The sequence below is a fragment of the Pelmatolapia mariae genome, linkage group LG20, assembly GCF_036321145.2.
Source record: "Pelmatolapia mariae isolate MD_Pm_ZW linkage group LG20, Pm_UMD_F_2, whole genome shotgun sequence".
In the NCBI taxonomy this organism is placed as follows: Eukaryota; Metazoa; Chordata; class Actinopteri; order Cichliformes; family Cichlidae; genus Pelmatolapia; species Pelmatolapia mariae.
In genome coordinates this window covers 9098513-9116032 of record NC_086244.1, presented here as the reverse complement: position 1 = coordinate 9116032, position 17520 = coordinate 9098513, and the positions used below count along the sequence as shown (strand labels likewise).

General features: G+C 40.4%; 1 protein-coding gene across 2 annotated transcripts in view; it reads left to right on the top strand.

Annotated features, from left to right (window-relative positions):
• Positions 1-17520, top strand: part of plxna2 (plexin A2) — a 160267-nt gene that overhangs the window by 123999 nt on the left and 18748 nt on the right. For both annotated transcript variants that reach the window (XM_063465510.1, XM_063465509.1), the window contains exons 18-23: positions 4931-5170; positions 5982-6125; positions 6600-6834; positions 8335-8477; positions 9634-9902; positions 17435-17501. In XM_063465510.1, the coding sequence (XP_063321580.1) occupies positions 4931-5170; positions 5982-6125; positions 6600-6834; positions 8335-8477; positions 9634-9902; positions 17435-17501 (1098 nt within the window). The remainder of the gene's footprint in view (positions 1-4930; positions 5171-5981; positions 6126-6599; positions 6835-8334; positions 8478-9633; positions 9903-17434; positions 17502-17520) is intronic.

The following is a 17520-nucleotide window of genomic DNA, read 5'->3' as shown; positions in this document are numbered from 1 at the left end:
GAGTAGTGAGCCCAGTATTGTGTATCTGTTTAGTTTCTGTGCGTCTTTTGTAAAATCAATTTTCACACATGCACTATGGCCCTGACCCACACTGCACATTACCGAGCAGGGATGTAAGTAAGAACACAAATGCTGAAATCATTTGGGGTAATTACGTCCATGTAATGGCTAATTCTGGTGTAAAAATAGAGCAGTCAATTTTTGAGAATTCACAGTGAGTGAGTGGGCATCATGTATCCTGCCTCTAGATTGGCATCATCCCGTGGCAGCATGGTAGCTCAGTGGTTAGCATTCGCTTGCTTCACCACACGAGATTTTTTGATCTCAAGACATTTCCTGATGCCGCCAGTGAAAACACAATCTGTACTCACTCTGTGCTAATGCAACATGGCCTAAGATTCTCAAAAACTAACATCTAACTGTGGATAATTGCCAGAATGTGTGGCGTGAGTTCTACTTTGCAAGACAACATCAGAAGACTTGACAAATACACACTATACATTTTGTGATATATGAAAAAAACACACTAGTTTGGAAATATTTCAGTCTCACACCTTAATTTTTCAATATATACAATGTTTAAAAATGTTTTAAAACAGAATTTCACATTGATGCAGGGATGCACAAAACCATCCTCAAAGCTATCCTTCACATACACAATTCCCTATAGATTTACTCTCATTGCATTTCCAACTTACTGTCTCTAAATTTGCAGTCTAAAATTGGCCTTAAGTGTCTCTCTTGCTTAATGAACATTTCTGGAATGAAAACCATCATTCTGTTCCGAGGTTTCTGAGCTCCAGGATCCTCGTGCAAGATACTGACATGCAGACCTTATGTGAAGTAAAAGACACATAAGACACTGTTTTTATATTTAGAGGAGAGAAAAACACTTGATGAGTGAGACAGAGAAAATCTGGTGAAATGGAATTTGACTTGTGTGTGGGTGCCGTAGTGTCTGATATGTCAGTTTCCAAATCTTTGAAAGCGAGTTGTTCATCTCCACCCTGCCTCGTCTCATCCAACTCCCCACCTAGTGCCTCGCAAAAGACGACTGTGTCACCGTCTTGACTGCCCCCACAGCCACAGAGAATGAATTTCTATTAAATGCTAAGGTTACAATTACCTATCCTTCATCCCACCCTCCCAGGCCCTTCTACCCCTTTCCCTTTTTGTCACGGGAGGAAGGCAAACAGCACAGAAGCCTATAGCAATAAGAGCTGCTGTCTGTCAGCCAGCCTTCAAATGATCACCTGTCTTCCACTAAATTGCTTCTCTTCTCTCCCTCCCTTGTGTCACCTGCACAGATTCACAAAGAAACCAGGAAAGAGGAAAAAAGACAATTTTCTTTGTGAAATGCTCTGTATCTGTCACTGGATTCACAATTGAAACATTTATCATGATCTTGATTAAAGCTAAAAGGGTTATTTCCCAGCTCTAGAATATTTCCCTGTCCCACACTTTAGATGCCTGGACTGAGTGTCGGGCTTGGCATGTCAGGTACATTTACGGTTACTACTGAACATAAAAGGTGTTCAGCATGGGTGTTGCTTTTCCTGATTGCGAGAGGAGGCTGCAGATCACTGCATAATTAGATTCACGTTTTTAGAATTATTTTGTATATTAAGCTATAGAAATTATGTATCCTATAATGCTATACATGATATTAACAGTATTAGCATCGTGAGCTGATTATTGATCGATATTTATGGCATTATAAATGTCCAAAGTCTCAAAGGCTAGCACTGCTTCCATGGTGACATTTCTTCTGTGTACTTTTGTAACTAGCTTCAAACAAAACAAAAACCTTTCACCATATGAAACAGTGCTTATGGGATAAATTGGTTTCTGGCTCCACTAGCTAACAGCCACACAGATCTTGGATAGATTGATTAGAGCTGAAGTTAGACTTAATGCCAGTATTAGCAGTTGGTTGGAACAGCGGGCAGGCAGGAAAATAGACATAGTGTAGGAGTAACCAAGTATAGGAACAGCAGAATAACCAGTGACTAGCTATCAAATGTTGGCCTTCAGATGACCTTTGACTCTGTGAAGCCTTCGTATTTTTTCCATCTCTACAGTCAGCCAGTCGTATCTTCGCTTGCTCTCACTCTCTCTCTTACCACTACCCTGGCCAGAGACCTTTGAATGATTGAGTGGGCTGTATCCACATAGTAGATCATGGTAATATATTCAGCCAGAGGGGTTGGAGTGTTACTGCCTTAAAACACCCTGGCTCTATCCAACAGTAGAGAAAGAAGACAAATGAGACCGAGATTCCAATTATTTTCTCTTTCTGTTGACCTCAATTCACTTTATCAATGCTGTAAATCTTGTAGCTTCTTTTGCCACATGGCCTACAGGAAGAGATGTACCATTTGTATTTGACAATTAATTGTAAAGTTTTACTGCTTTACTGTTATGACTGAAGCAATCATTGATGACACGTAGATGGAGAGTAGGAAAACAAGCTTGTAATTCAGAATTTGGGACATATCTAATATCCAGATCTGTTAAAAGGCAGAAATACTGCAAAGGTGTCATGTTGCCCCACTCAGAGGGGAATCAAAGTATCATTTTTTAAAATAATCTCGCATTGCCCCATTTACCCATCGCTACAGTACTCACCCATCACTTTGGATTTGGATGTTACACTCACTGAAAAACATCTGACATTATAGGAGCAGTTTCCTGGCAGGATTTGGTGAAAGAAAAGATTTAAGAAAGAGAGCGAGAGAGCATAATAGGAAAGTGAGGACAGTGCAAAAAAAGCCCACAGTATCCATCCACGGCAGAGCAGATGGTAGTCAGAGCTTTAGTTGACTTGCAAATGCCTTGCTGTTCCATCCCAGGAGTCATAAGGATCGCGTTGGACCATATGGACCTGTCTATACTGTGTAACGTGTCATTATGCTAACATTAAGAAAGCAGTCTATATCAACTAAACTTGAAATTTTCTGTCCAATCAACCTTTAACCCTGATTTAAAAACAGAACATACTGTTTTCATTGGTTAATTTGACCTATTTCACTCTGTGATCATATGGGCTTACACGTTAAACAGCCAGGATGACCACATTAAAAGCTCGATGGCTCAGCAGTACAAATATGAGTGGATAAAATTAATTAACTTGATCTATTCATATAGCACCGTATTTGCTCTGTAATCATTCAGAATCTTTTGAGTCTCTGAGTGGTACTATTCACACAGTTTTCTTCCTGCTGGCTTGTATTTGTGGATGTGGAACTATGCTGTGCAGATTTTAATAGTTAATTCGGGCTCACTTTGAAGTGACATTTCTGCATGATAAAGCATCTGAAAAAAAATTAATTCTGATTTTTTTTTTATGCTTTAACTTTTTTAGTTGTTAATGTGATTTCACAGAACATAAAGTTAGTGAAAGTATGTCATGTGTCCTATCTGGCTTTGCTATCTATTTTCATGAGGAGCTTATCTTTTTGCAAAGCTAATGCACTGCTACTGTGCTTTGTAAAATATAGAAATTAAAAGAAAATTCACAAAACCTGAGAACAGTTTCACACATGCACACAGAGCTATATTCCAGATATGTTGCTAAGACTATTGCATCATCACCCAGGTTTTGCAGCAAGTGCAGATTTCCAGGCAGCTAGTCAGTCATTTATACATTTGCACAACTGATTTAAAATACATCACCAAATATCAAGTCCCTTTTCAATTAAAAGCAGCAAACATTAAGTTTTTAAAATGTGAGAGTTTTGCCGCTTTCACTTTTTATTATTGTATCGTTATTGCTGCAAACCAAAGATATGTGGTTTAAACTATTCATCAGACCCCAGAAAATGTCACTTTTCACTGCGCTCAACTTCTGACAGTCATTTGTATCATTTTCTGACTTTAGATAGGCTAAATGATAAAAAGAGATAATCAATTATTTGAATCCTTAGTTGCATTTTTAGGCACGGTGTGTCCAACTTGTATCTGAATTTATTTTAAGAATGAGATTCAAGGCTACATAGTGAACACAATCTTCAGTCTATTTCCAAGGGTGAACTAAATAAAGATGCCAGTCCCTTCTTCCACCTCTGCAATCACACTCCTGCAACTTAGCTTGCACCATGCTGGCAAAATCCAATTGGTGTACCCTACACAGAATGAGTTTGCATCGATCTTTCTGGCTTTCTCTGGAGCACCAGACAACAGGTAGGAGGCGTGGTACTCGCTAGCGTTCACCACCTTTGATGATATTTACCTCTAATTAAGTTTCTTCCCCAGAGAGAGAGCTGGGAGGGAGTGAAAGGAGATAAAAACCTCTCGGAGCAGAGTGCTGTGCAGCAATCAATCCTCTCTCCCCTTCCCTCTAGAGCTGAGACGGGGAGGATGGATGGAAAACAGGCCTCTCATCTGGGCAAACTTGAGAGAAGTAATAAAAGACCCATAGCTCAACCTCTTCCAGAGGAGACAGAGGAGAAATGCCTCCATCCTTTTGTGGTTGTTGGCCTGCAGTGTTTTTTAGTGAGGCTGTTGGAGCAATTTATTTTCAATTTTATAGAGGCTTCCTCTACAATAAAGATGGATTTAATGACAGAAAATAAATCCTATTTTTCTGAAAAGTATTTGGCCTTTATAGGTCAATTATAAGGCTGGTGAGCACGCCGCAGGGTTCATGTTGAAACCAATGTGTTTCAGTTAGGATCGCACTTGAGGTTACAGAACACAGAGGATGGAGCAGATTATAGAACCAGAAAAAAAAGAGAAATCATAGCTTTTCTGAGCTGTCCAAGTTTATTCTGGATGACTGAATTGCAACTCTTCTTTCATTTAAAGGGCCACAGGCTATCATTTCGTGATGCGTTGATTGTTTCAGTGCAACACATCCCCAGTAGCATCACAGAAAGTTTAAAGTTTCTTCATAATATTTTTTTCTCTTCTCTTCGTTCACTCTCTCCAGGTGTGTAAAGTATTGAACACCACCAGCATGAGCTGCTTTGCTCCTTCTTTGATGGCAGAGTACCATCCAGGTTTGGACACCGTGAAGCATGCAGACGAGTTTGGATTCATCTTCAACAACGTCCAAGCGCTGCTGGTCTACAACAACACTAACCTACTCTACTACCCCAACCCCTACTTTGAACCGCTCAGCACCACAGGCATCCTTGAGCAAAAACCAGGCTCACCCATCATTCTCAAGGTAAAGGAAATACAGATTTGTATACATTTAAATCTGCATAGGATCTGCAGATTAAAGCCACAAATGTAGACCTATCATAATATTTATCATGCATATTCTGCTGCTAAGTGTTCATTTCCATATACTCATAAGTTTTTCTCTAGTTGATTTTTATATACAAGTCCTATTATCTGGATGCTTCCATGTGTAAAAAATCAAAATCGGTATGGCATTCGCTTTCATAGATGTTTTGAAGCTTTGTTGAACTTCCTTTGTAGTGAACCCCTCTGGAGATTGTGTTCACCCTTTTGTTGCATCTCCCTGTTTGCCTGCATTTGTAATTGGTACAATCTCTGCTCCATTCTTGGCCAGGTCACTGTTGGAAAATACATTTTTCAACTCAATTAAACTTTTCACTTAGAAAAATAAAAGATGTAATGAAATAATATCCTTGGGAAAGATTTTAATTCCTTTTCACTCAGTCATTATTATGTTTGTATAGTAATTACAGTTAGTTGTATGTTTTGGGGTTTTTTACTGGTATTTTTTGCCTGATAGATGGAGAGCAAGGAATTTGTCAAAAGATATATTTCAATCCTTTTTCCTGATTACCAGCTGCTCCCACTGTAAAATATATCAGCCTGTCTGATCTTGGTATGGAATCCTATTGAGTGGCAGCTGTGTCCAAACCTAGGGATTTAATTTGTACTGTATTCAGGTGACATATCAGTGTGGTGCATTAAAAAAAATGTTTGATTTTTGTTGGTGTGTGTGTGTTTCTGAGTTTATCTTCAAATTTTACACCCCTCTGTTCATTGCTCTATGCCCACAGGGTAGAAACCTGGTTCCTCCAGCATCAGGAGGGGTGAAGCTTAACTACACAGTACTAATAGGAGAGACTCCCTGTTCTGTCACTGTGTCTGAGAGCCAGCTGCTGTGCGAGCCTCCCAACCTCACTGGGCAATACAAAGTCATGGTCAGTATTGGTCTGTTCTGGTGTTTTGTTATGGCCCTAACTTTCTTTCCAACTTACTTTCCATCTATCCCTGTATTTGCAATTTCTTCTTTATAATAATCAACCTCTAAGCTCTATTATTTGTGTTCTCATCATTGTTAATTCAGCTGAAGAAAAGGGGTCAAAGCGAGAGCAGCATGGTTGTGCTCTACATGTCAGAAGGTTCTGCCACAATCCACCGCAATTATTCTTAGTTACCCACTTGCTTATTGAGTGCAATCTTTGTACTATTTCCCTCTCAACGTGATAATGGTCATGTATTTGCAGGCAATTTTAGCAGACAATATTTGAAAAGGTTTTGGTCTAATTTTCAATACTTGGTTGGCTTAATCATTTCTGTAAAACAACAATCATGTAACATACAGCTCAACTGCATGTTTTCAATCGCTCTTTTAGTTTTAACAGTCTCACTGTGACTCTTGCCTTTCTTGACAGGTGCAAGTAGGTGGTCTTCACGTATCTCCAGGTGCCGTGCACATCATGTCTGACAGCCTGCTGACCCTTCCGGCCATTGTTAGCATTGCGGCAGGTGGCGGTCTTCTCCTTATCATCGTCATCCTCGTCCTGATCGCCTACAAGCGAAAATCACGTGAAAATGATCTGACCCTTAAGCGCTTGCAGATGCAAATGGACAACCTGGAATCACGAGTTGCCCTAGAGTGCAAAGAAGGTTAGTGTTAGTGTAGAATAGTAGAGTAGTTGTAGCAGTAGATACAGACTGTTAAGTGCTTTGCTTAACCAATAGGCTTCTTTATCACTAAAAACAAATAAAAAGCATAAATATGTGTATGTGTTACTCAAATCAATCCGAGCTGTCTGCATGTTTTAAGTAATGTAAACATTACTTCAAATCTGGATCATCCTTGTTTTTTATCACAAAAGATGAACTCATTTAGCCCTCTATGTGGCCTTTTTCATCATAGAGTAGTTTGCATGCTGGAAGCGATTTTCCATACAGCTAACATGAACTCTAAACATACTGGAACCAAACACACATTAGATATGAGACGCACAAACGTTCAAACTGTATTTTGAATTCTGCTGTAATTCTACAGTCATGTTTTCATAGCAGGTGTTTGTGTTTACCCTTTGTATGTCTGTATATATTTTTGTAACCGTGATATGTTAAAACAAAAGTGAGCACTGATTGCTCTAGTTTTATTTTAGATGTGAGCGTCACATCATTTCCACATCGCTACATTGAAATAAACACTGTTGATTGCTCCTGCTGTTATCATTTGGGTTATTTTAGCTAGTCTGTGGCAAAAGTGAGGTTTAGGTCTGACAGTGTTGAGGCGATTTCATCAGCCAGAGGGGACCTTATTACTTATCCCCTCCAGCCACCCCTGATCAGCTGCCCCAATGTTATTATGTAGTAATAGAACACAATGGTCGAATGACAGATACAGACAGACGGGCACATAGAGTAGGCAAACAGAGGGAATCATACACAGGTAGCCTTGGGACAGAAGAAGATTAATGTTTTAACCATTAGCATTGGCCTGGCGAGTACTTCCCCGCGGGGTGGATTTAGATAGCTACCAGAGTTCCTCCTTATGAGTGTATATATACACTGTGAGTCCATGTGTTGGTGTGTAAACCAATGTGTCACAGGGGACTTTGGTACCAGGAGGTGAGGGCTAAGACTGGTTAGAGATGGTGGGGTTTTGAGGAGGGTTTTAGGAGACGACTGCTGCTCCTGTGATAGGCTGCAGGCAGGGAGCCTCCCCAAGGGCGGCGAAGCAAGGCAACAGAGCCGTGGGCTTGAACCAGAGTCAGTCAGGATGGAGCCAATTAACTAGTGCTCACCTGCAGCTTCACACTGAGATGCCACACTCTTTGGGGCCTTTGCTTCAGCCAATTTACTGGGTGGTAGATAAAAATGAGTAAGAAAAGGAGGTGTGTCTGTATATGTGTGTGAAAAGTGAATGTAAAAGAGGGAGAGAGAGATCAATTTTTTTAGGAGAGAGATGTAAAATATTGAGTTCCTCTGACATGAAGACTATCTTGAGCGTTCTGTCATCTTCATCATAGCAGCAGTAAGCCCCATGAAGATAAGAAGGATTCACATATTTGGTCCTTGGGGATTAAATAACAGTTTTATTTTCAGGATGCCTTTCACAAGCGCTCCCTTCAACTTGTCTCGTTTCTCTGCCTCCTTCTCTTCTAGCCTTTGCCGAGTTACAGACAGACATCAATGAGCTCACCAGCGACCTCGACAGAGCTGGTATCCCCTATCTGGATTACAGAACCTATGCCATGAGGGTCCTCTTCCCCGGCATAGAGGATCATCCTGTCCTCAGAGAACTGGAGGTAACTATGCAAGAGAGAGATACATTTTTAAAAAAGAGAGGAAGGACAAGGGAACTTCAGTGTGAGCTGAAATAAATACATAAATATACAAAGTGGACTAAAGAGAGAGAGCCAAGCGGCATGTCTGCCCTGACCACTTCTCACGTAGGCTAACCTTAAGCGGGAAATTGCTGAAGGGGGAAAGGACACCAGTGTGCCATCTATCCTTTCTACACTCTGGTCTCACACGCACACACACAGTCAGTCATGCTGGGCAGCATACACATACACATATATATACACCTCACATGCAAGCTCCCTCATGGAAAACAGGGTCCCAGCACATGGCTATTTCATCCACCAGTGGCTGCAGTATGAGGGGTAATGAAGTGAGTAATTCCCAATCCTCAAGCAGAACTTTGGGTTCTTCCAATGGGGAGAAAAACTGGCTGGTTAACACTTTTTCCTCCTCTTCGAGGGGCCAGAGTAGTGCTAGGAAATGACTTTATTTTATGTTGTTGAGACTGGTTTCCAGAGGATGAAACTATCAGGGATAAGAAGATTAATCATAGTAGAGATTAATGGTGGAAGTGTGAGTCAGGCTAACTAGCCAGGTGTAGTTAGTTAAGTGGATAGTTGCTCAGGTAAGGCTAGCCATGTTTGCAAGAGATCAAAGGAAATGTAATGTCACATCTTAGAGCAGTGGCATTTGGTGAGTCACATAAATTTCGCATTGCCTGCCAGAGGACCCATATTTTTATGCAAACTTCAGAAAAACAGTCATGGGCGCTCAAACAAGTACAAAGCGAATATTACTTAGATTGTTTTACCCTGAAAGCTTGTTTAACATTTAATTTGAAAGTGAAATGACAGCTAACTCGGTGTACAATGCTTTTTTAACTGGGACTCGGTCAATAATTGATTAAGATCTTCTCAGTTACTCATCATGAGCCAGAACTTCTTTCTGCCTGAGGTGAAACATGAGTGAAGATTTTGGTGCCTTTAGAAAAATCTTTATTTTTTGTGAGGCAAGGTCACAAAGAAAGTTAAAGAGCAACAAACCTTTTCAACCAATATTTCAGCAACTTATCATTAAAGGTATTACTAAACAAATTCCTGCTTGATACTCATTAGCCTTAACTCATGCACTGTTGTTGCCTCTTTTTTTTCGGTGCAGGTGTCAGGTAATGGCCAGCAGAACGTGGAGAAGGCCCTGAAGCTGTTTGGCCAGCTCATCAACAACAAAGTGTTCCTGCTCACCTTCATCCGAACACTGGAAATGCAGCGCTCTTTCTCCATGAGGGACCGCGGCAATGTGGCCTCACTTATCATGACTGCCCTTCAAGGACGACTGGAGTATGCCACCGATGTCCTTAAACACCTGCTGTCAGACCTGATTGACCGCAACCTGGAGAGCAAGAACCATCCCAAACTGCTCCTGCGCAGGTAACACGGCAATAATGTTCCTTCATGATATAAAGACTTGAATCGTGCCCAACTGAACTTAAACCTTACTTGTTTGTTGCATCTTATTATAAAGCTTCAAATAGTCAAACGAAGAAATGAATGAACACTAAGTAAGATAAACAAAGGCCTCTCTATTGTGCACAATTGTAATGAGAATGCCTTAATCCTCGGTAATGCTGTTTGTTTGGCAAAGCTTTATAATATTGAGCCAGAAAGGATAAAAACACACAGCATTACTGTTTATCCCCTCATATGCGATGCTGTTCTGTGATAGCTATGTAGATAACAAAAACAGAATGTTCATTAGCAGAAGAAGAGGTGCAGCATCATATAACGTTTTTAAAGAGATGGATAGGTTTTGATTTAGAGTCGTATGTTCTTTAACCTTTTTCTTATGTTTCTTGCGCATTCCTGTTTCGTCATGTTTCCATGTAGACACTTCACAGAATCACACTTGTAATTAGTGTTATGGAACTTGTACATCTGCAGCACAATGAGATAAACAACATGCAATATTTGCACGAGGAGCAACATCTGAGTTCTCTGCATAATTCCACATTCCCTCTAGCTTCCCTCTTTCCCACCGCTCTCTCTAAATACCAGTGTCGCTCTAACTTATCCTCCAAGCTCAGGCTCTTTATAAAACATTTAAAAGTGGTTCAGCTGAACTTTTTTCCCTGTGTATCAAGTGTACTTTGTTTCTCTGGGAAGTTAGAATGACGTGTTAAAACTTTAAACACCTACTAAGTTCCTGCTCAGGTTTCCACAGCTGCTTTTGGCAAACAAAGTAGCTTAAAAAATATGTGCAAAGTCCGTCACAGTCCTTCGTAAAGCCTGGCTGCTCTGTGCATGATTTTGACGATGTTTACTTTACTTAATAAGATGAGACAGTGAGACCAGGCAGCTGCTTTGTTTCCAAACATCCTTTTTCTGCTGTTAATGCTCCTTATTTCAGATACATTTAAGAAATGTTTCTATTTTTCTTTTTTTTCTTAAAGTCACGTTAATAGTCGAGCTTAAATTACTGCCAGATAGAAAAGACCCTGCATATTGACAGATGAATTGACTAAAGCATCACAGCATCAAATGGACCTGGATTAAGCTGTTATTTTACATGACAATAGGGCTCCATGTCACCTCTAAGTTTTCATTATCCGTTTCATTATGTTCTTATTAGGAACACAGTGGTACATAATCCTCGGGTCCCGCCTTTGCAGCCTGGAGGGCTAAATGTCCTATAGTTTTTACATTTCAGTCCCCATTTTTATGAAAAATTTAAGGGATTAGTGATTTGACATGGCTCTTTGCTGTTGTTGTCTTCCTCATTTCCTATTTGGAGAAAAGCCGACGTGAAGCCAGCCAGCTGACTCACACACACACTCAAACACACTCACACATCTGTGATGATAGTCAAATTGAACATTTCTCTAAGCAGTAATTGTGTTTGTGCAGGCCGTAGAGTGAGGCTGCTGGGCTGTGCTTTGTTGCCATTTTCCCATTCAGCTGTTTTTTCTGTCACGTCTCCTCAGGTTTTTTTTTATTACATATAACAAGGTAGTGAAACACCTGCTATTATTCCAGCTAAGATGCCCTTTGTTTTGTTGCTTTACTAAATTAGCTGTATTTGGACAGATGCTTGTGCTTTTGTATCATGTATCTTTTGGGGTACAGTGCGTATTTCTGTAGATATCATGCTTGTTAGAACACACAGATATAAATCTCTGCTGACTATATTGGACTCCGGTGATTTGAATTTCTAATGCATAATTAGTGATATTACACTTATGCAAAACTCACACAACTACAATAGTTCAGCAACATACATCAAGGACATCCAAGGCAACCAAATCACTATATTCATTCAATTCAATTCAAACCAAGTTTTCAAACTAGCAGGCTCTAGATTTCAAGAGAAAACAATAAAGACAAGAACTACGAATACTGAGAACTGGTTTCATCTGTGATGGGTTTAAGCGGCCCATCACGATCCCACAATTTAATAGTAGCCAGAGTTTAATATGCAATGTCCTCAAATTGTTGTTTATTAAAGATTGCAGTTGCTCGTATATGCACATTTCTGACATCAAAAGTGTATGTGTGTTTATGTGCGCATGTACAGGTATTTTAGTAAAAGACATCTGTGAAAATTCTACAGGGAACATTTAAAGCTTTACACTGAGATGTGTTCAGAGTATGAACGCTATATACTGTAGTGTATATTTATACTACAAAACACAGCAGGTACAGTATATATGCACAGTTTTGTCATCAAACTGAGCTGTTATCTGTGCAGTAAGTTTGTGTGGGAAGCTGGAGCACCATGCTGTTACTAGCTTTTGCACAGAAAAAAGGCGAGGAGGGGTGTCGGGTGTGGAATTCTAATTAAACAACTAATAAGCCTATTAATTGAGCAGATTATACCGAGGTTTGCAAGTCTTTCCACAGATACGTTTCCAAGTTATGTTTGCAGCACGTTCAAGATGCTGATTGTAAAAGCAGGCTCTGATTAGCATTGACACCGCACCTCCTCTTACTTCTCACCACCTCTGCCTCCATTACAGCTAATTTCTCTAGTCCTCCTAAATATTCTGTCTCTCATACGGGGAGATTATCTCCAGATAGCATGTTTTCTATATTTGAGTATGTAATTGCTGATGCACTATCTACACTACACTGGGAATGATAATGTTAATTAATTAATATCCTTGTGCAGTTTTAAGGTATGCAGCTTTCTTGCTAAGTGTGCAGGTTTAAAGGTGGGTTAAATGGAACAGCATGTTAAAGAAACAGCCCTCTTCCTTAAAATGTGTAAGGTGTCTGCACAGATCTGATGATGCATTTACTAACAGTAGACGTGATGATATTTGGACTAATATGTATATAACTTTAATAAATATGCAGCTAGCTATTTAAAAAAATATTTCTGATCTTTTCCCTGAAGAAGTTGACACTGAATGGGTTAAAGAATTATGTCACAGACTTAAAATGAATCCGTGTGACATGCCTCTTGGCAGAGTAAGCATAAAAAGTAAACCATTGCCATCTGCAGTATTTGAGGAAGTAGTTAACCTCGTTGTAGCTGAAAGGAATACAACACAGCTCTTGTCACTGAGAAAGTTTGATGGTAGGTTGAATGTCTCTGAAAGCCAGGGGGGAATTTGGAAATCTTATACACCAGTTGCAATGCGACATATACACACTTTTTACTCTTAAGCTCAGCAGAGTCCTGGGCCCCATTTTACCATCAATCATATCAGACTAGTGAAAACAAATTATAGCACATTGTACATTATCTTGCATTTATGCAGCATATATCATCCCCAGTCAGTTAAGTTCCTGGAATCATATTTGAAGGGTGCACTCATGCTCTTTTGAGGCTTGTTTTTCAGAGAAACTCCTGTCTGTTTGGTATTTAAAGATTTCAAATACCTTCTGTTGTCTTTGCCTTGATAAGGAATGATTTTGGCTCACAGTCACTTTCATTCTCCTAAAAGCTTTTTGAAAGTGATATCTAAGCTTTGTGTTTGATTTTAACACTCTTCAGTGCGCTAAGTGGAGTTGATGAAGCACCCCATATTGTTTGGATTGTATTTACCACCATTAGTGCTCTTGTGTTCACGTTCTCTCTGTGTCCCATCGTTCCAGTTCTCCCATTCTCTATATGTACCTTGTCCTCTGGCCATCTTTTTGCCCCTCCAGTTTCTCAGACTTTTACACATTAAATGACCCCTATCAAAACATGCTTTTTTATGCATTAAAATCTCTTCTCCATTGTCTCCATCTATAAGTTTTCTCAAAGCCTCTTGCTTTACCCAGTTTCACTTTCTCTTCTTTATAATGCTCTTTTAATGGAATCACTGAACATTGCTTCTATCACCTTGAGACTTTTCAATCTTGTATTATTTTTCTCCTACGCGTTTTTGTAATGAGATTTCCGCCCATGCAGAGCAATGGAGTACAGCATTATTAAGAGAGTGAGTATTGTGTTTGGCATTAGTTTCACTGAAAGACATTCAACTGGCTGCTAATATAGCCCCCCCAGTCCACCCTAGCTGCCATTAGGAGACCAGAGATGGGGCCTGTCTTAAGCACTATGTGGGATAATGAAATCCTGATGTTCATTAATGAAACTCAATTAATAGAAAGAAGGAAGTGGAGGCAGATGAGAAGGAGGACAAGAAGGGAAGGAGAAGGAGGAGAACAAAGGGTTCCCCCCGCCCGACATTCAAGTGAAGAGATATTAAAGGGGAGTCAGCACAGCCCCCTCACAAAGGCTTTATTTGACTTCCTTCTTCGAGACTTGCTGAGCTTATTAAAATACTTAATAGGTTCCATTAACTTCTAACACACTCAAGTCTCATACAGGCAGGGAGGGGCACATGGTAAGCATGAGGTGTGTGGGGGGGGGGGGCGGGGGGGGGGGGGTATAAAGAGGGGTGGATTCTTGTAGAGGAAGGAGGGCAATTACACAGGGATTTGGAGTATTGTCCAAAAAACTCCACAATACATTCAAGTTTATTCAGCATGAAAACACAGCCTCAGGCTCTTATGGATCCTTATTATGTTTTCAAATTACTTTTTTTAACCTTGGAGAAATACTTTGTGTCTTTCTCTATGTATGTATTCTCTCTGTTGTGTAGATATAGTGCTGTGCAAAAGTCTTGAGCTACCCCTTATTTCTTGGTATTTTGCTTCCAAAGAGCCAGATTTTTTCTTATAATTTTAAGTGGCCTTAAGCAAGAGTTTTTCAGACTTTCTGCAGGTCTTTCAAAGTTCTCCATTTTCAGAGGAATGTGTTTTTGTTAAACCAACACTGACCTATGACCCATTAAAGCTCAAAAGGCCACCTAACCCAAAGGATGAACCAGTGTTGTGTACACACATAACAGAAAACTTAGCAAAGAACCAATTTTAATTATAATATGATTATAAATATAGTCAAGGTCAGGAGAGAGGTACAGCAGTAGTTGTCTACACCAACCTGTAACACGGTGGAGGCTCTGTCATGGTTTAGGACTGCATCTCAGCCAGTGGTGTTGGGGATGTAGTCAAAACTGATGAAATTATGAACACAGAAAGTACTCTCATATTTTGATCCATCATCTAAAAAAGCATATGATTGACATAACACAAATTTTTGAGCATGACAGTGATCCCTAACTCACTGCCAATGCAGTAAAAGCATACCTGGATAGAAAAACTGGAAAAATGAAACCCTGTCAATCATGGATTAGCCTCCCCAGAGTCCAGAGCTCCACATATTTTAAATGTTTTGGTGATCATTTGTACAGAGAATGCAACAAAATGCAGCCAACATCCAATGCATGTCCTTTGGAATGTCCTCAAAAAGCCTAGAGAACTACTTAAAGAACTTATGAGAAAGGTTGCGTAAGACTTCAGGCTGTGCTGAAGAATAAAGGTGGTCATAACACTTTCAAGCTTGGTAGAGTTGTACAATGTCTATTTTTGCCTTATATATTTTATTTCCATTTATATCTACATATTTCAGTAAATCGGTGGACCTATTTTCCATAAATAAAATAAGTGGTGCAAGACTTTTGCACAGTACTGTATGTATATGGAATGACAAAGAGGACAGAACAATAGAGCTTGTATGTTTTCCCCCAAAGAGAATGCATTGTCACACACACAGACATACATGCACAGAAGCGTGCAATCTTTCAGCTCCTCAGCATTGTTTACTCCCTCATCCTGTACCTGAAACTGGGTGAACTAATGTACACGCTCCCCCCGCTGGCACATCACACTTCAAATAAGCTGTCACACAAGTCTCCATCCTCTCAACAAGCTGCCAATAGACTGGCCAGCACTCTCGTTGGCAGGGGAATAGCCTCCAGGCGTGGAAGACAACATCACAATTCGACCGCACATCATTCAAAACAAAATATAACCTCTACTCCTCTGTCCTGGAGCTGAAGGAAAGTTTTGTATTTGCAAGTAAAAAATAGACCAATACCTCATTCAATCTCAATTTAATGAGAGAGAAAGAATGACTGACGCTTTATCTCGTCTCACTGACTAAATTGTTGGCTCTTGTAACCTCGCTGGCTCACACAATCCTGCTGGGACTTCTGCGTTGGTCCCAGACTCTTGCTCATAGCCTTCAAACACGACTTAACGCAATTATCTCCACAATAGTCATAATCTCCCTTCAGGTCCATTCAGAGCCTGAATAGGTATAATCATGCCTAGCACTATTGAGGAGACGGAAGCCTTCTAACTTGTCTTTAATACCTGGCTGCTCCGATTCCAGCTAATCCCCAGTTCAGCACAGTATGCTATAAAGACCTTCCATCATATCCACCAGAGTAATCACAGTAATTTCCTGCTACATTAAGAGGGTCATTTTTTCCACTGCACTGTCATTTAAATTGGCAATGCTCATGGACAGACTGACTGGCAGTGATCATTCACGGCCAGGTGACAATCGCAGGCTTCAAACAGCAGTGCAGTCTATGGGGCACTTTACCATGGCATGCTAACTTGTGATTAGTGTTTGTAGTAGCTATGTTAGAGCTAGCAGGAGGAATGACACTGACAATAATACAGGCCAAAAGCTAGCTGTTAAAAAAAACAGTTTGTGTTCCAAAACAGCTTGGTATCAGTGTGTTCCAGGTAGCATTTTAAATCTCTTTGCAGGAAGCCTTGTGCAGTCGTCAAATAACAACAGAGTAAGGTAGAAGCGGTTTTACTAGATGAGGTGGAAGCTACTTGTTGTTATTCATCTCAGGTGCTTGTCCACCCAGAACTAACCCTTTCATCTATGCTTCATGCTCGTTAACCATTCCCACCTGGCTGGATTCTGTTTTTTATTTAAGTGCAGCTTCTGCTTCTCTAGTGTCCCATGATGGTGCTAATGAGGCAGTGGGAGGATGTTTGTCTGGCATTCAGAGAAAGATATGAGTCGAAATCATAAAGGAGTCATACACTGTCCTCTCATGTTCTCTGTGATAGAAATAGTCGAGGGGTCATTGCACACTTGTGTTTTTTCATGCCCAATCAAGCCCGGCAGTACGCTGTACCCCCTGTGTGATTGACTGGGAAGGGAGAGGAGGTGCGGAGGAGGAAGAAGAGAGGAAATGAGAGGAGAGGAGATCGTTTTGGCTGTGATCAGGCGTTACCTGGCAGTGACAGCACTCGTCTCTCTCAACAGCTGAGGCTTGTCACAGCTGCTGATGTCCCACTGTGTTGAACCACACGTGAATAATCAACCTCGCACACATTGGCTCACACTCATGCATACTCAATCATGCACACATACACACAGGCCATACACGTACATGCACAAATGCCCGTTCTCTGATCTGCTCTGTTCACTCACTGTGACCACAGACTGACATCCATGATGTCTGCCTGTGGTCAGGCAGACATCATGCCCTCCCTGAAGTTTATAACCTTATAACCTCCTGAAATATTAAACTCTTTCTTACTAAATGTTTTGAAATAAGATTTTAAAAAGTAACATTTAGACTTTTTTAATGCATTTTCAGGACAGAATCGGTTGCAGAGAAGATGCTGACAAACTGGTTCGCATTCCTCCTTCACAAGTTCCTCAAGGTTAGTCCAATACAGTGAT